Consider the following 22599-nt stretch of genomic DNA (forward strand, 5'->3'; position numbering starts at 1 on the left):
CAAAAGTATTTCATACAAAAATATATTTAAATCTAACAACCAAAAAAAAAACTTCCCATATTCATATCTAAAATGAAATAATAACCTAACAAACAACATACATGACAACACTATTTAAGAAAAACATGAACTAGCAGTGTTTGAAAGTATAAATAAGCAGAATGAAGGTAACAGAACTAAAATTTCCAATTAATAAAAAAATTATTAGTGTCTGATGTTTTTAACATTATTTCTTTCGATCATATGTTAATGTATTTACTTATTTTTAGTTTCTACATTTTAGAATAGTGGTAGATTACAATGATTATTTCATGCACTTAATATAATCAATAACTTTTCCTTTTGTTACTGTATAGAAATAATTTAAATAATATAGTATACGATAGTAAACTAAGCACGTTAAAGTAAGCTCTTCGTTAAATAGCACACAATGAAACTTTTTGTTTTTATTTATTATGAATTTCTTTGTTATCACAAGCACATAAAAAGCAAGCAAAGAAAATAGAATATACTTAAATTTAATAAAAAATAAAACCTAATTTCCAACAGTCATTTAGTGGGATAATCTAATAAACATACATAATGGCAATATTTAAAAAAACGCGAATTACACAGTGTTTGGAAGAATAGATACCAAACGAAAAGTAATAAAACTGCAGTTTGCAATCAATAAAAAATATTTAGTATTTTTTATTATTACACAATTAAATATCACGTACTTATAGAATACAATATTTCATAGTAATGCTAATGTTTCCTTAACACTATTTTTTCGATCATACATTTTATACACTTTAAAATCATTAACCTTTTCTGCATACTATACAGAAGACAACATAATATAGAATGTGCATTATTATTAATTTTAATGCATTCCTTGTATTTTTCAAATATGTTTTTACATATATCTAATTCATCTTCAACAGTCATATTAAGTACCAGTCCACTAATTTCTTTCTATTTTGAAGTTCATGAACATACCATAACAGCTTGAATTGTTGTTGCTTCTGCATCGATTGCATTTTCAACAAAATCAGAAAATGCCTTAATGTTGTATTTTGTTTTTGGTTTTATATGAATTAATTCTGAGCACCAACACAATAATCGATTAATATGAATGATATACGATATAGCACTTAGGATGCCATAACTGAATCGCCAATCTGTGTATCCAAATATTGCACCGCTGGGGTCACTGAAGATTGGAGAAAACCACCATATAATTTTAATCACTGGTAACACATAAAACACCAAAACAGAACATTATTTCACTGTATATGGACGATTTTAGCATGCTGCATCTGATATTTTCTTTAAACGGTGCACCCAAAATTCAAAATTTTCGTGTGGTTTTGTAAAACAGGTATTCACAAACAAAATAAGCAGAAATTTGGCATTACCACGGTGATTTCTCCTCAATTCAAAATTAACTGCCATCACTATATTCTTGTGCATCATTCTCTTTCTGTATTGAAGCTCTCCAGTATTTAATTCTGATGGTCAATTGCAAAACCGGGACAAAAACACTCCTGAAAATAAAATGAAGTCCGAAATTTATTGCTCATTTAACTAAGGTATTCAAATTTGGCACCTAGCCTACGATTGCATTAAACCTTCAACAGTTCTGATAATTCAATAGAATTTTTTTTAAATGGCTTAAAAGAATTATTTCAACTGAAACAAACAATGTTCTGTGAACAAACAATGTTCACAAGGTTATATTTACAAAAAATATTTATCAGGCTCACTAAAACATTTGTAATGTCAATATCGCCAAATACCGAGTGTACCGTGTACTAGGATTAAACCAAACATTTTTTAATGCATTTAGATGGACGACAATGTGAAAACATAAAAAAACAGTTCATCAGAATTTTTATAGGTAATGAATTCCGTATTTTTGTTTACAGTTTCTTTAATTTTGATGTCAACATAATTTATCGTATCCATTAAATTTGTCATTTTCCGTCAAAAGTGTTAATATTTCTTTCTCCTTTTCCATTAATTTTTCTGTTCTGCTTCTCCTGACTGTTGGTGAGTTTTCCGTCATATATATTGGACATGGCTGTCGAATTGCCTTATTTTTATCCGGAATACATCTTCACACATAATCATATCTTCGTGAAAACTTTACTTCTTGCACTGTATGCGGTAAAATGTTTCATATTATATCACCATAATTCAAGTAAATTCATCCTTACTTCAAAAATAATAAAGTCATATTTCAGTAGTGAAATAATTGCTAATATGTGATTTGCGTTGATTTCAGAAATATGATTTTTTTAAATATATAAAATTCACAACTGAATAACTTACTTTATAGATTAGTTTCATTTTTAAATATTTTGCTATAATATTTATAAATAAATATTTTAAGTATTAATTATTTAAAAAAAATTTTAACAATAATTTAGCACATATTTTTAGTACTAATTAAATTTAATATATTAAAAGTATTTATATTAAATTTATATTTCATTAGATGAATCTACCTTAGATTAATATATTTAGATGAAATAAAGTAATGAAACATGTCTAAATTAATCTTATGTGGACTTCAGAAAGGGCAGATTTAGTCTCTTTTCATTCTAAAAGTAACGCTGATGAACTATGAAAAAGATGCTAAAACAACCACGTCTAAACGCGGTCATATCATGACATTTCAGCGACGTCGGCAAATTTCCAAGATGCAACGGCAAATATTTTGCATCTTCGCAACATTGTAAATATGTGATGTCGTAAAAGTTACCACGACCACTTTGCGACCTCTCAGACCAGTTTGCAAAGTCGTGTGCTACTTGTGTTGTGTATCTTTAATTTTTCAGTTTTTCTCAATGATATAATTAACATTGTAGAGACATTAAGTATTTTTTGAAAGCAGGAGAGATAAAAAATGAGCGATGTCCTCACCGGTACTTAAACTACAGACCTCTCGAATACGCTTCGAGCATGCTGACCACTACACCACGAAGGCATACTAAGAAGGCCGAAGAAATACCATACATACTTACTCTTTTAAAGGGCGACTAGGGATTAAGGGACCCAATCTCAAATCCTTGTGGTGGAGAATCATCATCCACCACCTTTTTTAGTTCAGGCACCAATGTAGAGACATTAGTTTTTTTTTTTTTTTTTTTTTTTTTTTTAAAGCAGGAGAATGAAAAATTAGCAGTGCCTTTGCCTGACTCAAACCATGGACCTCTTGAATACGCATTGAGCATGCTGACCACTACACCACGAAGGCGAAAGAAGTACCTTATAACCTTATATTTTCATTTGAATTTATCATAAACGTCACTCTTAAGTAAGAAAATTTATTGGTATTAATCATCTTTACATTAAAGTAAAATAAATCAAATTCAGTATTCTGAAGCCTTAAGAAAAAGGACTACAGTACTGTTCTGAAGTTCACTGCTATGTTATTTTTGAGCCAGTTAGAAAAACTGTCAAGTGCTTTTCTCAATTTGGAGTTTAGTGATTGTGAACTTTGATTAAGATCATTGATATATAAGGCAAATTAAAAGCAATTAAACACAAAATTGCTGAAAAAATATTACTTTATAGTTTCAAAATATTTTTAATTAGTTGCCATTTTGATTGCATAAGGAATATTGTTTGCTTCTTTGTTTGCTCGAATGTTTTAAAAGTTTTCTTTAGTTATTTTGTTTTATATGTGTGTATGAATATATCTGTGTCTAAGGAACATCTGCTAATTACATTCAAATGTAAATGCATCTGAAGGCCAATGCCAATGATTAAGTATTTTGGAGTGCCTATGGTTCTAAACCATGTACCTCCACATAATAAAAATATCTAAGTAGTTAGCAGAAATAAGAAAATTGTATAAATAGTTAGTGTGATGCAAGCTAGGGAAAGCCACATTAGCTCGAAAGAGTTTAGGTATAGGAAAAAAATCATAATCTGAAGGTTTTTTTTTTTTTTTTTTTTTTTTTTTTTTTTTTTTTTTTTTTTTTAGTCCAAAGGGATCTTGTGCCTGTGTTACTACTGTTTTCGATTTGCGATTTTTTGTCGAATCACTGAATGTCCGTTTCACTTTTCAAACTGTTCATTTTATACATGTGCTAATTTCTATGCTACCATAATTGTCTGGTAATTTAATTTTATGTTATTTGATACCTTACTATGTGTTGTATATTGTGGGTAAGTTTCATAAAGTTCTACATGTAACTTTTTCAGTAATCATGATTTTTGTGATTTTTCCTTAATTTATGATAACCAGTGTATTATCCCCCTGTAATTTCATTTGAGGAATCTGCTTAAATGTATATATGTTTCTTACATTGTGATAAAACAACAGTACCTAAAGCCGTCAAATTGTAAATGACATTAATCCTGCTGTAAAAATAGGCATCTGCAAGCCCAAATTTGAAATTTGGAATTTGTTTCTTATCGATTTCATATTTTATAAAACTTTAACAAATTTTTAATTAACAAACTCAAGGATTTCAAAGCGTGCAATGGCAGCATCGTACAGAAAAAACATTCTTATCTCCAGAGCGTGAGACTGTGTATCGGAAATTCTAAAGATATGCACAATTTAAAATTATTTCACAATATTGCTTTTGAACTGGGTTTTATGATTAAGTGCAAAGAACATTATAGTTAATAATTAAGGTAATGTTAATAAATAAAGGTAAAAATGTTTAAAAAATGCCCTTTTGGACGTAATTTAAAATCTGAAAACTTTCAGTTTTTTTTTTTTTTAAATTTTATGACATAAATAAAGCACAAAAGCAAAAAGCAGAGAGGAAAGATTACAGAGATTAAGAGGCTTATTGCCATATGGCACTAAATCAGAATGTAGTAAAATTTGTGAAAATGCAAGGAAATATCCAAGGTAGAAATTAATTCTGTGGGCATGATGTGATTTTTAAATAAACAGATAGATAACAAAGCAAAGAAGGCCACTTTTCAGTTGAACTTGAGTAGAAGATAGCAATTTGGCATAGTCACTGAGGAATAGCAATTTTAGAAGAGAGAGATGTCCGTCTTTCAGGCCACAGGGGCGGGAACTGAAGAGACGAGACCGTGTCTACGCCTTTTAGCAGGAGGATAGATGCCATAGTCTCGGCCCATGATGGCTCTTGGTCATTTTTGCGAACATGGAATACTAGGATCGCACTCGGATATCAATCTGTTCAATTTTGAGGAACAAATTTTGACTAAGTTTTTTAACAACAACATCAATTGGTTTAATGTTAAGGTGAGTGAGTGAATCAAATCAGTACGGACATACCAGGCTGCACTATGGACTAACCGTAAGGTTTTGCTTTGAAAGGCTTGTAATTTTTTTTATACGAGTCTTTGCAGTGGTACCCCAAATGGTACATGCATACATAAAAATTGGTCAAGTAATTGAAATATATAGAAGAGCTATGTTTCTGATAGAAAGATGGCTCTTTCATAGGGGGTGAAGTTGGGATCAGATGCTCTTCGCTTTATTGAGAGTATTCTCAATGTGAAGATGACAGAGTAAGTTTGAATCAAGTATCACTCCTAGATACTTAAATGAGTTTGACCAGGGAATATTAATCGTCAAAGAATTTTAAATTAATGGAAGGGTATGTGAGTTGGGAGCATGTGAATATCATGGCAGTACATTTAGTGATGCTAATTTTGGTTTTCCAAACAATGATCCAGTGCTCAAGCCTTGAGAGATAGCTCTGAATGTTGTGAACCAGTTTATCTAAGTGTTTGTGCTTGGAGAGGATGGTCATGTCATCTGCATAGATGTATCTAAAGAATACATGTTTTTAAGATAGAGCCTCCATACTGTACTTTATACAGAGTGGTTCTGAACTTGTTTGATCTATGTATCCCTTTCACCATTGCTAGATCATTCTACCACTTCTTTATAAAACTCAGAAAATAATTATATACACTTAGATTTTGATCAGTTTTATAAATTGAACAACAAAAAGTGTAGAAAATATTCATACCAAAATGTTTGTACCAGAACCCTGCTTTTTGCTACCATGCTTTTTGGTGGAAGTGTGGCAAGTGATGATCTGTTAGTCATCAACTGCCATACTTGCTGTGTGTATGTTTTTGCCATTTATAAACTATTCTTATAATTAGAAATTGTTTACAATTAAAAAACTGTCCAAAATGCCTGGCAAGTGCATAATGGAAAAATATCAACTAGACTAGTACAACTAGTAGTTTTTTTTTTTTTTTTTTTTTTTTTTATTTATTAGTTATTCTCCTGAAACTATGAAATTCCACTGTAGTTGAAAACCTATGCTTTACAGCCTCTTTGTTTTAGGAATGAGCAAATCCATTTCAGCATTTTGCAGTCAACTTCGATGTGTTTAAGTTTATGAATTATGTTTTGCCTCTAAGCAGATCATTTAAAAATCAATAAATTTTGCAGTCATCACCTGACTCAAGTGGGTTACTTGATCAGCTGTTGTTCTATTTCTACAAAAAATTTTCATGTTTTCCACAAAATAGATCACTAAATTCTGTAAACTGGTTTGATCCAATTACAGCTACATGTTTCATTAACTTAGCTGGTATACTGATAAAAGTGACTGTTCTGTAGTTATGGATATTCCCATTGTCTTTAACTTCCTTCAAAATAGGATTAATAATAGCCCCTTTTTATATATGTGGTTATAATTCCTATCTGCCAGATATAATTAAAAATCTTTAAAAAGTTATATTTGTCTTAGTTCGAAGATATTTAAGGAACTTAACATGCATTTTGTCTAACCTGGAGGGCTTTTTTTTTTTTTTTTTTGAATTTTTTTAGATTTAAAAATAATTTTTACTCCCTAAAAAGTAATTTAAAGTTATCCTTCATTCCAAATGGATCCAGTTTTGAAGCGTGACGTATTTATTTGTATTCATCATCAGGTTTATATATGTACAGTACAAAGTCCGAAATTCAGATATCCATTATCCGAAATGATCTAAAATCCGGACCTCAAAACAACCAACAAAATTTTTCTCGTAGGCTTTACGCATGTGCATTTGATTTTCCCCTCCGCACATAATGAAACATCTGGAGAGTCCTGATTCTTAATTTCACTTCGACACTAAATAAACTACCTTGTAACTGAAGAAACAATCAATTTAGCATAAATTTGTGCGATCAGTAATTTGGCTCCATTGCTGCATATTTGCGTGGCACACATCTGAAACCGAAACATTCCACAGATACATTGGTGATCTGACTCCAAACTGGCGAATCATTATTTATTATACTTTCCTTTCATTACCGCATGTTTATCAAAACATGACAACTTAGTAATGACTCATGTAGCGATACCTAAATGATTTTTTTTTTATGTTAGTATTTGAATAATAAAGGAAGTGTGGTAACCTTTTATATTGACATTACGCTTGGTGATGATTATAAATTTCAGTTGCTCTAAAAATGTTGGCGAGGAAAAATTTACCAAAAATTTTTTTGCATATGCTAAAAATAGATTTTGTTGATAATACTCATAGACCCAAAGATTACATTTAGGGTTATTTGAATTAAGAATAACTGATTTGTTATTCGCATAAACCCAGAACCAGGGCCAGGACTCGTATGGCTGCACCGAGTCTCAAAATTTAGGACCGACAGGGACTGCATCAGGCGGTAGGATATCTAGCGCAGGCCCTCAATAAGGATTAAGTATATGTGGGAATTTGTTTATCTGATAAGCCTTAAGCATGTGCAAGAAATATACATAAGTATAATAAATAACTAAACTAATACAATTCAGGCCTTAATTGTCTCAGTGTGCGATAGAAGCAAGATAAAATTTAATGGAACAGTTGTGGTTTGTCGCCAAGCTCATGATGCAAAGATTGCTACATTTGATGATGACAGCCGCTAATTTTAAAGGTTTTTGGATATTGCAAAACAAAAGGTGAAATTTTCCAGTTAACGGATTTTGTAAACAAATGGGAAGAAACTGTAATAAATGATGATATAAAAGGTGTGGTGTGGTGTATTTAATTATGGCAAAGCACACTAGGGCTATCTGCCTAAGGGGAGGGACGCCTTCGTGGAGGACTTTTTAAGGGAAACTGGCTCGTATACACGTTACACATGGGGAAAACCACGAAAACACCCATGCAGCCAGCCCGTTCGCGGGAATCGAACCTCGGACCGAACTACCAGTGTTCAGCGTCTTTACCGCTCAGCCGCTGGTGGGCGATGATATAAAAGAAGTTTTTCATTGTGATGACAATGTTTCTCAATCATCAATCAATTAATGAATGGTGAAATCTGTAGTATGGTTCTAGATCCAGAAAATACCGCTACCGATAGTGAAGAAAGTGACAGAGAAGTTACTGAAAACGAGAAAATTTTGATTGAAAATTTAGTCAGAATTCTTGAAATAGCAGTTACAGGACTTCAACAATGTAACTGAACTGTAACTGATTATCTCTGTCTACGGAATTAAAGAGAAAGTATTAGCACAAAAAATGAAACAACTTGCATTGAAAGAAATGTTCAATAAAATTAACAAAAAAGTATTAAGCTTTTTTTTTTTTTTTTTTTTTTTTTTTTTGTAAATTTTGATACCCTTTAGATCATAAATACTTATTTATTTCAAAAATCGTGATTTCATATTTTTAATTTTTATAATTTCTACATGCCATCTTACTAGATTTAAACTGATGATCTGTTATCTGGAAAAATCCCAAATCTGGAATCACCGAGGTCCCGACGAGTCCGAATTTTGGACTTTGTACTGTATTCTTAGCTTTAAATTACGTATATTAAACATGACTTTTCAAAAGAATTTGCTTTGTTCAGACCCAAGGAAAGGGCTCTTTACCAAAATGAATGAGTCCCTCTTATTGAAACTTTTTAATGCAGCCTATTTTTACTGCTAAATAACTGTAGATTATAAAACTACATGTACGTCTTATAAATCTAGCAGGTTTTTATAAATTTACAGTGCTCTGATACATTTACAAAAGATCTAGTACTTCTTTCCTTTAGCATAATAATTGTAAAAATTACAAAGACAGTTAGACACATAATTTTGTGTCTTTTCTTTTTAACCTTGAATGCTGTAGAAGATGCTAATAATCCAATTAAGATTTAACTCCCCACAAAATGCTTTAAATAAAGTACATTTGCTCTTTTAAACATTCCACCTATCAAAAGAAGTAAATCTCAATTTAGATTGACTATAATTTCATCAATAAGAAATTAAAGTAATCATGAAATATTTTATTAAATCTCAAGTATTTGCAAATAACACCAGATAAAAAGACAAATCAAGCTGTTAGTGCTCAAATTTTAGATATAGAAAATGTGTATTTAACATGAAAAATGAAAGTTTATCAGGGAAAAAATATGTAAATGAGTGAAATTCTAGAAAGAAGTGTTTTGAAATAATTGTCAATCTGTGTTGAGTTCTTAACCAAGTTTTCAAACTGCTAAATTTCAGAACTCATATATATATATATATAATTTCAGACAGATTTTGCATTATAATGTTACTTCCTTTGAATTTTCCAAGTCTAACAATTCAAAAAAAAAAAAAAAAAAAAAAAAAAAACTATGATTTTGATAGCGAATGAATGGCATTTACTAAGAAATATAGAAGTATTGTGAAAATTCAAGAAGTATTCATGTTTTCATGGAATAATGTTTTTGAAAAGTAAAAGTACTGTGTAAAAGAACAAATGTTTCCCAATCTAATAATATTAATCAAAGCTTATATTGCACCTTTCTCGCTCATCAGAAGCAACTGTAAGAATATAAGTAATGAATATGAATAAAATAAAAAAAATTAGTTACAGATTTTTTTTGAAGGATTCCTTTTGACAAAAGAAAAATTGAACCTGTGATTTTATTATTTCTTAAGTTTTAGAAAAATCTGCTTAGTTTAGCAAAATTTTATAAAAATAATGACTTAATACACTGACTACCAATAAGTATTTGGACATGCAAATGACGATATCTGCAGTCCTAAGGTACGTCACAGACTTCGCCGGTATATATCGTGTAGGAAACAGCATCGGCTTTAGTCACATGCAAGATGACTCGCAGTTCGGAGCTCCCTGATTTCGAGAAAGGTATAATTATTGAGTATCACAAATGTGACCGATCCTTAAGGGACATATCTAGCGATCTGAAGTACCCAAAATCGACAGTGGCCTATGTGATTAAGAAGTGGAAGGTGAGCAGTGACTGTCGGAATGTGCCCCGAGTCGGCAGACCAACGAAACTGGGAGATAAAGACCGACAAGTGCTGTCCAGAGAAGTTCGTAAGAACCGCACCCAACCGATGGCCCTCATCCGCGAGGAGTTTCAACAGACATCCGGGAGTATTGTTTCAATGAATACAATCCGTAAGGAAGCACATCTGCTTGGTTTTCATGGTCGTGCTGCTGCCCATAAGCCTTTGATCACAAAGTCCAACCGCGCTGCTCGGTTAATGTGGTGCAAAACACATCGAAATTGGACCGTAGATCAGTGGAAATGGGTTCTTTGGAGTGACGAATCAAGGTTCACCCTTTACCGTTCAGATGGCAAGTCTGGGTCTGGCGTCTACCTGGAGAATGTCTCCTGTCAGAATGCATTGTGCCAACAGTCAAGTTCGGTTGGAGGTGGAATTATGGTCTGGGGGTGTTTCTTCTGGTATGGGCTGGGACCCTTGGTCCCCATTCATGGTAAACTCAACTCCGAAGCCTACTGCACTATTTTGGATGACAATGTGCTTCCTACGTTGTGGCAGTTTTACGGGTTGGACCCCTGTTACTTTCAGGACGACAATGCCAGTTGTCATGTTTCGACGTTAACCAAGGCTTGGTATGGTGCCAATGGAGTTCATCGAATGGACTGGCCTGCCCAGAGTCCAGACCTGAACCCTATCGAGAACCTCTGGGACGAGTTGCACCGCCGAATTCAGGGGTGCACTACCCGTGCAAAATCGGTGAAGGAACTTCTATGTTTTCTCCAAGCCGAGTGGAACAAAATACCACAGCTGTCATACAAAGACTTGTGGAAAGTATGCCCCGGAGGGTCCATGCTGTAATTACTTCTCGTGGAGGCTCTACCAACTATTGATTTTGAATAAAGTTAGTTTTTCTTTTCTATCACAGGTGTCCAAATACTTATTGGTAGTCAGTGTACTCCAAGTGCTCTTTTTGCATGTGAGAATATATGAAACATCTGTATGTAAGTTGCTTATGAAATAAATTTAAGTATTTATTTCTAATGGAAAATGTGAATTATTAAAAATTTAAGCTTTGAAACTAACTATGATGAGGCGAGTCTTGACCTTTTTGCCTTTTCATTTAGCAATTTTACATTGCATTCATCTATGGCAGTATAATAATAATGTTGTAAAATGCTCTAGGGAGAGTAAAGCAAATTTAAATTGTATTAGTTTTCTCGTGTATATATATATATGTGTAAGAAAAATAAAAAATATGTTAAAGATTAAATTAGCAGAGAAAATTAATTTCCTTTCTCTATTCTAAAAATAGCAACATCTATTTGCACTGCGTCATTTCCAGAAAAATCTGTGTCATATGACTCTTACGTAATTCTGGTTATGTAAACTGAACTAAAACTCAAGCAGCCAATAATAATTTTACAGCAATATTAGCTATCCAATCAAAATGCTTTGAAAACCAAAACTAACTCAGTCTGACTTTAGATTTCATCCTGAACATTACACACTTGCTTTCCACGTTTTGCCTTAGGTGGACTGCAGTCTGTCTGCTGCTTCTTTCTTGCTACAAAATTATCAAAAATGTAAGCCCTTTGGAACAGGCATATTTAATGTGCCGACTTGTGTTTAACCGCTACATGTTGCTGAAAATAAAATTGAAGATTTAATCTTCATTCGCTTTCAAATTCTGCTCGTCATTATGGATCAGCATTCTACGACAGAAGTTAGTACAAAATATTTTGTTGGTTTGTCACTCTGAGTATGTCGGTTACTTAAAGAGGACTATGTATATGTTATAAATCAGGTAGCATAGTAAATGCTATAATGTTTTATCATTTGTACTTTTCTCGGTAATTTGCAAGTAGAAAGTTCTAAATAACTTTTTCAAACAGCTTCCCTTCCCCGATAATCACTAATCAGAAAAATAAAAATCTGAAATTAATCCTGCAATTTTTGTTGACTTTGAATTTTTTAATTAAATTTCAAATGTGTATGGTATATAGCTTGTATATTTTAAAATGGTGTTCTTACAATGTATGTTGTTATGCAAGCTGTTTAATTAAGTTGTAATAAATTGAAGTATCATACACAGTTTATAAATATGTTTTATTTGAATCTGATTGATGAATTTATTCCTCCACAATTTTTGCTTTATGTTTGAGAATAAGTTATTACTTTCCCGGTGTTTAAGAAATAAATTAAGGCTCTACTCTTCTATGCGCCCTAATACAGTCAAAAGTCGTTAATTCGGACACCCATAATCCGGATCCCAAAGCTAAAAACTTTCTGCACATGCGCATAGGCATTTACACGTGCGCGTAAGACCTTTACGACTGCGCATATGCGTGTGCGCAAGTGCAGAATACGTTTTTGCGTGTTCATTTTATGTATAACGAATGGTATAAGCTAAAATTATCTAATTATATATTTCAGTTAATGTTGATGATTGCATTGTTTCTTAATCTTCGAATTGGATCCTGCTTATTATTTTTTGCAGACCGTAAGAGCAATTTTATAAAAGTAAACTTGAATTTTCGATTATGTCAAATAGAATTTCCAATGCTGGAGCTCCCAAAGGATCTACAAAACTAAAGTATGTTTCGATGTTCATCAAACAAAAAGTGGAATTGCTGCAAAAAATGGATAAATTCATGAAGAAGGTGACAGAGAGGTTAGTGAAAACGAAAAAATTTCGATTGACAAGTTAGTCGGTATTCTCGGCACAGCAATTACGGGACTCGAACAGCGGAACTTTGTAACTGAACAAGAATTATGTCTGTTTATAGAATTAAAGAGAAAGTATTATCACATAAAATGAAGCAACTTAAACAACTTACATTGAAAAAAATGTTTAATAAAGTAAACAAATAAATATTAAGCTTTTTTTTTTTTTTTTTTTTTTTGTAAATTTTAATATCCTTTGGATCATAATTGTTCTTTATTTCATAAATTACGGTTTCATATTTTTAATTTTACAATTTCTGCCTGCCATCTTACAAGATTTAAACTGATGATCTATAATCCGGAATCGCCGAAGTCCCGACAAATCCGGATTAACGACTTTTGACTGTATCACCAAATGCGGCAATATGTATTCTGTGCTGGCTTTTGGTGCGATTACGTGTTGTATGGCAACCCTGTTGACGTTGAAAAATCTTTTGCTGGAGTGGTGTAATTGCTCGTTGGTTCATGACATGCATGTTTTGAAATGGCCTATGTTGCAATGATAGACGTGGTGGCAAGATTTCAGTCGCATATTTTAGATTGTGTAGAACGTAAATCTAGTATTAAAAGGTACGATGTTGGAGTTGTTAATGAGTCTTTTGTTCACGAGTGTGTTTATGAGGATTGAAATGTATTTTTGGAATTTCTGCGGGACTTTTAAAACGAAGTCTGAAATATGGAGCTGCTATGAGAACTCGGACAAAGAAGGGCGTTTCTGATAGTTCTTGTGTGGATTTGCAGTTAAATAGTTGCTGGTAAAGTATGTGGCTGTCAGCAGAGTTTAAGATTAGGATTGTGGTTTTGATGTAGTAAGTTAACTTTGGAGGAAGTTTTTATCGTTACTTTTGAAATTTTGGATCTCGGAAAGACATGTGATATAGCAAAATCATGGCACTTTTGTTCAGAGACGTTGTGTGACCGTCGAAATGTTATTCAGGAATGTATTATGGTAAGTGCATTTTATTTTAATTTTTATTTTGTAGAATGTTATCTTCATTGTTTTTTTATTATGAATTTCAGTTGTTGTTGTTTGAATTGCTTGTAATTTAGTGTAGTTTATTTGGTTGATTTGTGCGTAGTGTCTAGATTATGCAATTTGTAGATGTTTTTTGAAGTTAATACATATCACTGTGTATATGGATTCTTGTCAAATATTTTTGGTAAGAAACTTAACATTTTTGCTATCTAAATTTTTTGTTTCGGATTTTTAGCTTAAATTGTGTCTTCAAAATGTAGTTTTTGCATGTGCGAAAAGTGCGTTTTTGGAGACTTTTTAGGCTTAAAATTCGAAATGTAGACAAAAAATTTAGGTAGTAATATGGCAGCGGGGAGGTTTGGTGAGAAATTTGATGACTTGAGGGTGCATATAAGAGGAGTTCCTAAATTAACAATAGCTTTTTCAAAATATAATCATATTTTTATTATTGGCAAAATTATTTTTTTTTCCCTTATTCTATGTCAAGAGACCTCTTTGTTTATTTTTTGGAATAGAAAATCTTTTCATTAGAAATCTTTAAGATAATTCATAAAAAAAGGTATTTCAATTGGTATGCACCTCTTATCTCAGTTATGTCTCAAAAACGAAGAACTGCAAATCAGGTTTTGGGTGTGAAAATAAAGAGTTATATTTTAGTTAGAAATACAATTTTAAGCAGCATATGAAAAGATAGAAAATTTGTAGTTATCATCTAAAGATTTATTAAACATTTAGAATGTATTATTTATATGTCAGTCATCCTGAGTTGATTAACTAGTAATAGTTAATCAACTCAAGTAAAATTAGTAGTAATATTAGTATAAAATGTCATTTATAAAGAACATTTTCAATTTATTTTTTACATAATAATTTCATACAATAATTAATAATTTAACACAATAATGCCATCTGTTTAATGTTTTTGTTTTGCCAAACCCATGTTTAAATTTTAATTTGCAGTTATATTTCCTTTGCTGTAGGTGTAATAAAGCCTGAGCTTCCATCAGTTTCAGATTTACGTACTTTCTTAAATGAAATTCAGCTCTCAAAATATTATCATGTTTTTGAAATGCATGACATTGATTTGGATACGTTCTTGACATTGACAGAGGAAGATTTGATGGAAATTGGTATACAGTGAGTGTATCATATTTGTATTAGTAATAGTTGTTGTATTTTACAATTATACAGTGTAATTCAGAAAGAATCACCCGAATTCAAATTTTTATAATTTTAAATATTAATGGAATACAATGATTAATGTAAATAGAATGTAAAGGAAATTATCTAAATTTTAGTGTAAACAATAGGGGGCAATACTTTGGTGTTTAAAAAGTTCAGTAATTGTAATTTGCATGATGTCAATCAAATTCAATGAACTGATTGATTTGGTGTTTTTAATCACAGAGCCTTTAATTCTTCAAGTATTACCCTCTGCTAATTCTTCCTTTGAATAAATGTAAAAAAATTAGATGCTTGTGCTGCAAGCTGAGACAGACTTAAAAATTTATTTCTACTTCTTTAGAAACAGTCACCATTGACACATGGCAGTGTGTTTAGCTAGAATTTCGATATCCCCTTAACCCTTTGTGGCTCAGTGTTTCACTACATGGAACACCCAAATTGAATCGCTTCTGAAATCTTTAAATTCAACCATAAATAGATAAAAATGCCTTTATAATATACTTTGAACTTTTCTTTTTAAACAGTAGATAGCAGCATATCAAAAGGAGACACAGAATTTTCATTTATTATGTGTTATTAAAATCCACTTTTTTCAAGTAATTTTCTCTATTTTTTTAATGATATAAAAAAGTTTATTTGGAAAAAAAAATTAGGCATAATTTTGCTGTCCAAATTATTTGTTCTTTATTTTTTTTAATCTTTCATACAAAAACCATATGCAGAATCATTGAATAAAATCAGGTGTTCCATTAGGGGAACACTGCACCTTTAGCGATCTCATGCTGTTACTAATCAGAACATCTGTGCTTAGGAGAGAATATCCGTTGTTTTGGGGGGAATGAATTCAAACAAAGCAATATTGAGGGGTGAGGTGTGTTTCGTGTTATGAAAGCCCTAATATTGGCATCTCGAATTTTTGGGGAGTAGTTTTTTAGGCGGAAATTTTATTAGTAGCTTGATTCATCTTTACTTAGACCTGCGCGAATTTTTTGCTGTTGTATTTTAATATCATTCCCGTTTATTTTCAATAATTGTGTAGATATTTTTTGTGTATGTTTATATTATAGGCTTATTTTTCTTTATTGTTAATATTAATCGTAGTTATTTTTTTTTATTATTAATTTTCCATAAATGGCACGGAGAGGTCTAACTCTTTCCGAAAATTTGTAAATATTTTTGTATATAGGACTTGTGTATATAGATATTTATCTCATTTATCCGTATATATTCAAGAATATCGTGTATATCCAGGAAACCATGTATACAGCCATAATACAGAGTTTTTTCATTCTTATACAAACGCTTCTACTCATTTTCATGCTTCACTGCAATGCTTGCTTAGTCGCACTTTTAAAAGCTCTGGCGGCGCAGTGTTCCACCTCATGGAACACCCACAGAATTAAAGCGGTAAGTGCGATTTTTACAAAATTTTACCTGTGTACTCCTTTAGGACTGAATAGACTGCATACAACTTTTTTTGTTGAAATTCCGACGTTAACGTATAGTGCGCCGCAAAGGGTTAACAGTACATTTGTAATTAAAGAAAGTTGTATAAACATTTATGTATAAAAAAAAAAATTAAATCTTTCTTTTACTTGTTTGTGTATGACTTATAATTCTATCTTGTTAATTTTTAAAGTTTAAAAAATTCAAAAGTCTGATAATTCTTTCTGATTTATCTTATGCATTAAATGAACCTTGATTTTTGGTGTGTATGTAATTTAGATATGAAGATGTAGATACTTATGATCATGACCAGTCTAATATTTCTTTATTTCCATTGTCAAACACATTTTTAAACGGATACACATAAATTGGGGCAGTAAACATGCTCATTCTTGAATAAATTTTACATTTTTATTATCTGAAGAAAGAAAGTATAGTAGCTAAGAACTAGCAGGTTGGCAGAACGGAAACAAGAGAAGGAATTTGATGTAATCAAGATAAAATCTTAATTTAGAATGATTTAGTTTTGACATATTCATTTGAAAAAGTTACTATCGGTATTAATCTGTTATATAGCAAAGAAGAACCATATCAGTGATATTATTCATGATAGGACCTTGAGAAGATTAAAAGCTGGCCACAAACCGTCAAGTGTTACAGATCCTCAGATATTCAAAAAGTTTTTGAAAATATTTACAAACTGAGAGAAATGAGTATATATTCATGTTTGTAAGTTTAAGAGTATGGCAAATAAAAAGAGAAGTATTTATTCAAATTCAGATGTTTTACTTCTGATCAATTTTTGTGGTCTTGAATTTTATTTCTCAAAGTTCCAGGTTCTTGATACAAGCTGGCTTAGTCTCACATTAATTAAGAATGTCTTATCATTTTACGCATGGTCTGGACAAGACTCGGTATATTCCTTTGAGAGCTTGATGTTGCAGCAAAAAGACCCAGTGCTCCTAGACTGATTGCTTCTTAAAGGATGATTGAAGTTATTTAATTCTTATAAATGCTTAGGAAATCATTTTTTTACTTTCAGAATAAACTTATATTTGTCTTTGATATCATCTGCATTTTCAATTACCACAATTTACTCACTCTTCCTTTCTCAAGCTCTTTCTCCCGCTCCCCCCCCCTTTTTTTTTTTTTTGTCTCATCAAGCCTGCTGGTAAGGTCTTGGGATAGCAATATGAAAATGTACAGATGGCAGTAGTATCGCATAATGTAAAGTAATAAAATGTATAAATGGGTACTGCATTAGCAGAGCTTTCGTTTGAATTCAAGTTATTGATTTGAAAAGGTTTCTAACGTGATTATGGTCGCACAACGGGAATTAACAGGAGCTAAATGCTTGCAACATTCCATTTCGAGAATCATTAGGGAATTCAATATTCCGAGGCCCATAGCGTCAGGAGTTTGCAGAGAATACCTAATTTCAGGCATAACCTCCCTGTCATGGACAACACAGTGGCCAACCACCTGCATTTAATGACCTGGACTGGTGATGTGTGCATAGAATTATCAGTGTTAACAGACAAGCAGCATGCATAAAATAACCATAGAATTCAATGTGGGACATATGAGGGACGTGCCTGGTAGGACAGTGCATTGAAATTTGGCTTTAATGGGTTATGGCAGCAGAAGACCAAGTCGAGTGCCTTTACTAACAGAACAACATCACCTGCAGTGCTTCTCATGGGCTTGTGACCAAATTAGTTGGACCCTAGACAACTGGTAAACCGTAGCTTGGTCAGATGAGTTAAAATTTCAGTTGCTAAGAGCTGATAGTAGAGTTCGAGTGTGGTGCAGACCCTGCAAAACCACAGGTTCAAGTTGTCAACAAGGCGCTATACAAGCTGGTGGGGCTCCATAGTAGTGTGGGCTATTTTTTCATGGCATGGCCTGGGTGCTCTGGTCCAACTGAACCAATCATTGACTGGAAATGGCTATGTTCACATGGAGACCACTTCCAGCCATTCATGGACTTAATGTACCCAAGCTGTGATGAAATTTTTATGGATGACAATGCATCATGTCACCAGGCTAGAACTGTTTGCCACAACTGTAGCAGCAACATGGCTCAATATTTCTGCAGGGGACTTCCAACAACTTGTTGAGTCCATGCCACGTCAACTTACTGCACTTTGCCAGGAAAAATTAGGTCTGACACGATATCAAGAGGTATCAATGACTTTTGTATTTATATAAAGTATAAAGTATATATATATACTTTTTTAACCATGTTTATGTACCTATATGTGTAATCCTACCCTAAATGATCTCATTAGCCAAAATTTCATCTATTAAACTACTTCATACACAACATAGGCAAATTTATTCATTATATGTGTCGAATGAAATTGGACAGGACTAAAGGAATCTGACCTAATGAATGGAGAGATTTGGTAACTTGGTACTAATAAGATTTGACTATATGAAAGTTTTATATTTTATTGCTTTAAACTTCTAAATTTGTTCATTTTTTGTAAAATAAATCTTTATAAATCTATGATAAATATTTAAATTAGTTTTGTGTCTCTTATAAATATTACTGTAATTTTTATAATTCAAATTATTAAAGCCTTTTAGGTCCACGCAGAAAAATGAGCTTAGCCATAGCTGAGTGGTATGAAAATCAATTGGTGAGTGGAAAAACTCAAGGAAATTCATATATTAAAAAGTTAGTTACAGAAAACCAGCATTTAAATCATGAAGTTCGTAAAGTAAGTATTTTAAAATAAAATTCTTTTTTCCATTGTAAACCTAGTTTAAATAACATTTGAGATATTATTAAATCTTTGTTCATTTAACACATATAACTTTGAATTCAACAGAATTAATTTGGAAGTTTGTATTTTACAACTTTTTCTTTATTGTTTTACCTAATCCATTTGCCTTTACATAATGCTTTTAATTTTGCAGGTAAAATAATGTAAATAATATTTGTTCCAACTAAACCAGAAATATTTTGTAATAATTTTAGATTAGATTAATTTCTTACACAAAATGTAGTAGATTATTTTACTAAGGAGAAAGATGCTTTCGTAAAAGATTTGTTAAGGGAATTGTCATTTATTTTATGTAAGGGCAAAACCTTACCTTTCAGGTATCCATTACTAGCAACTGAAACTAGGATAGACCGTTAGTGCCTTGCAGCTTTGACTCTTCAGCTGGTGGTAAGCTCATCACACCACAGTTATGTAAAAAAGCTGATTGGCAGATGTAAAAAAAGAACCATGAGATTAAAATCTTGTATAATCTGTTGGTTGTTGCATACATACAGCTTCGCAATGGATTGAATGCACACAAAATCTATGATAACTGAATAAATTTATTTTCGCAAAAGAAACAGTTTATAGTTTTGGAACTTTTCACAAAAGCATTCGTATAGCTCTTTTCAGTATGACAGAGCACAGTCAATAGTAGTTGGGAACATTAGCCTTTTCCGGATGGGTATCACATATACGCATTCCCTAGGAACATCTCTCACAACCAGACGTCCCACCACTGAAAAATGCACATTAGGCATGGGTGATGCATATATGCATTTGAAGCTGAAACATTTTTCAAAGGCCACTAGATGGCATGCAGTATCCAATACTTTTGTTCTTAATATAGTTTTAGGATATTTACCTTCAGTTTGATCACATTTTGTGTAACTTTGGTGTCAGCTGTTGCGGGGAAGGGAGGGGGAAGTGTAGTGTAAACAAACAGAGCTCAGGTTCTTTAACTCGCCCTGTGATACAAACCATTTGCGTCTCTGGTATCCCTTTGAATCTTTTTTTTATGATTTGTTCCCTACTATGTAGGGTCTTTTATGGTTACTATGGAGGGTTCTATTATTATTATTTGCATTGCTTTTATAGCTTATACTTTGCATATGTTGCTTTTGATTTCGGAAAACCTTCACTTAAGTTTATTATGGTGAGCAAGCTTTTTTTATCAAAGGAATGATATACTTATATTGCAAATGACTCAATTAATAACATGGATGAGAGTGATGATTCATTTTCTAAAGAGTTAGAGAGCAATATTTCTAGTAGTTCTTGTACAGACATTTTGTCAGGAACTGAAATCACTGAGAGTCCGCTTTCCACTTCTGATAAAAGATTTTGTTACTTCTTATAATAGTCTTTCTTGAACATTTTTATTAATTTCAAAGTTTGTTGATGTATTTTGTTGATTAAAATTTTGGAGTAATTTGAATAGTGCTTCTGAAAATTATTTCTCAACGTAAGCAATTTTTGTATGTATTTTCACGTGAAGTAAAAGAAAAATATTATTAAATGCTAGTTTCAACATATATGAGAGCTTGAATAATAATCTAAAATACTATAAAAAATTCTGACATTAGGAATTAAACCTTTTTTTTTGTGTGTGTGGTTTTTTTTTTTCATCTAAAGTTAGGCTTAGTGAAACAAAACCCTGTCCCATGGAATGATTCCTTTCATGTCATCATTACAAAGACATGCCATCTTGAAAGGCTTAAACACAATACAATGCAAAGATCATCTAAAGAGTGAAGCTTGGACAGATTAATATTTCGAACTCAACTCTTAACTAAAAACTGAGAACTGCATAGAGACATTAGGTATTTTTTCGAAGCAGGCAAGGTGAAAAATTAGCAACACCCTCGCCAGGAATCGAACCGCGGACCTCTTCAATACGCGCCCAGTGTGCAGACCACCACACCACGAAGGCATGAAGAAGGCGGGAGAAATACATTATATACTCCTCCCTTTTTAAGGTCAACTGGGTTTTCAAGGAACCCAATCGCCATATCATGTATATAGAGAATCATCATCCAACATCCTTTTAGTTCGGGCACCACTGTAGAATCATTAGGTATTTTTTGGAAACAGGATTGATGAAAAATTAACAATGCCTTTTTGTCAGGAATCGAACCACGGACCTCTGGAATACCAACCCAGGATGCAGAACCACTACACCATGAAGGCATGCTAGGAAGGCCGGAGAAATACCTTATAACTGATGCTCTCTCCTGTCTTATATAAAGCAGGGGTTCTCAAATTCATTTTTCAGGGGTATCGGTGGTATGCAAGAGAAAAATAGATGATACGCAAAGAAGCAAGCATTTTTAACTATTGAATTCAAAAATTAAAACCCCAACATCCTGATTGAGTTTTTTCTCTAACACTCGTAAATTTATGCGATCTGAACTTTGTTCAAGAATTGTGATGGTAGTAGTACTCTGTTGTGCTGGTACTAAAGGCTTTCAGTTTTTGTTTAGATGGTATGTGTCATTTAAAAGGTTGAGAACTGCTGTTATATAATATTTCTCCAGCAGCTAAGAAATTTCCAGTACCTTTGGTTCGTTGAAACTCCTGGAAGGCATATACAGTTGCAGTTACTTATAAGGGTGGATACATAAGCATTTAGGTCAGTTACATTTATACAGAGACCAAACCACATTGTCGCCATGTTTGGTGACTTTTAGCGATTTCTCTCCAAATTTGGCAATAAAAATTAGCCACCAAAACCATTGCCACCCTGGCGATACCTCACCAATTAAGCAAGATAGACATTTACCTCAATGTTAAATAGACTTGCCCCTGTAATCTAATTTTTCTTGCAAAGCTTCGATGTCTTAAAGGCCATTCATTTTAATTTGTAAAATTGTCCTCTTCTCAAGGACTGCATGTCGTGAGCAGTGCAAACACTCTATAGGAAGCCATACTTACAGCTAAAGCAAATCAATGTAATACTAAACCACTAATTTCAGAAAATAACGAATCAAATACTAACTCAATAAATTAGTGCATAAACTTAGAAATTTAGAAACAAATAAGAGTATGGTCTTATATTATTTACATTATATATGCAATGGGCACTACATACTATGGCCGTAGTTGAACTAGTCTGCCCTAATGAATGACTTTAGTAGGCTTAGAATTTGGTGACTTATGGATCTGAACTATGATGCCATTCAGCCTGTTTAGGACTGTGTAAGGACCGTCTCAAGGTGACTGTAGTTTAGGAGAGAGTACTTTCCGTCGAATCGGATTCTTCAACCACACCTTGTCACCTTTGTTAAATAGATGTCCTCTAGTGTTGTAAAAGTCTTCATTTTCTCTGTCTCATATA

The 22599-nt window shown here is 32.4% G+C and overlaps 1 protein-coding gene across 5 annotated transcripts in view; it reads left to right on the forward strand.

Moving 5' to 3' along the window:
- LOC118182709 (uncharacterized) overlaps nucleotides 1–22599 on the forward strand; it is an 84533-nt gene that overhangs the window by 48125 nt on the left and 13809 nt on the right. For 4 of the 5 annotated variants that reach the window (XM_035352098.2, XM_085820811.1, XM_085820810.1 and 1 more), the window contains exons 6-7: nucleotides 14841–14997; nucleotides 19076–19217. In XM_035352098.2, coding sequence (XP_035207989.2) covers nucleotides 14841–14997; nucleotides 19076–19217 — 299 coding nt within the window. The remainder of the gene's footprint in view (nucleotides 1–14840; nucleotides 14998–19075; nucleotides 19218–22599) is intronic. The other variant, XM_085820809.1, reaches the window with a different exon arrangement.

This window comes from Stegodyphus dumicola, chromosome 7 (genome assembly GCF_044657685.1).
Source record: "Stegodyphus dumicola isolate Sdum_Otavi_A_Nest chromosome 7, ASM4465768v1".
Lineage (NCBI taxonomy): Eukaryota > Metazoa > Arthropoda > Arachnida > Araneae > Eresidae > Stegodyphus > Stegodyphus dumicola.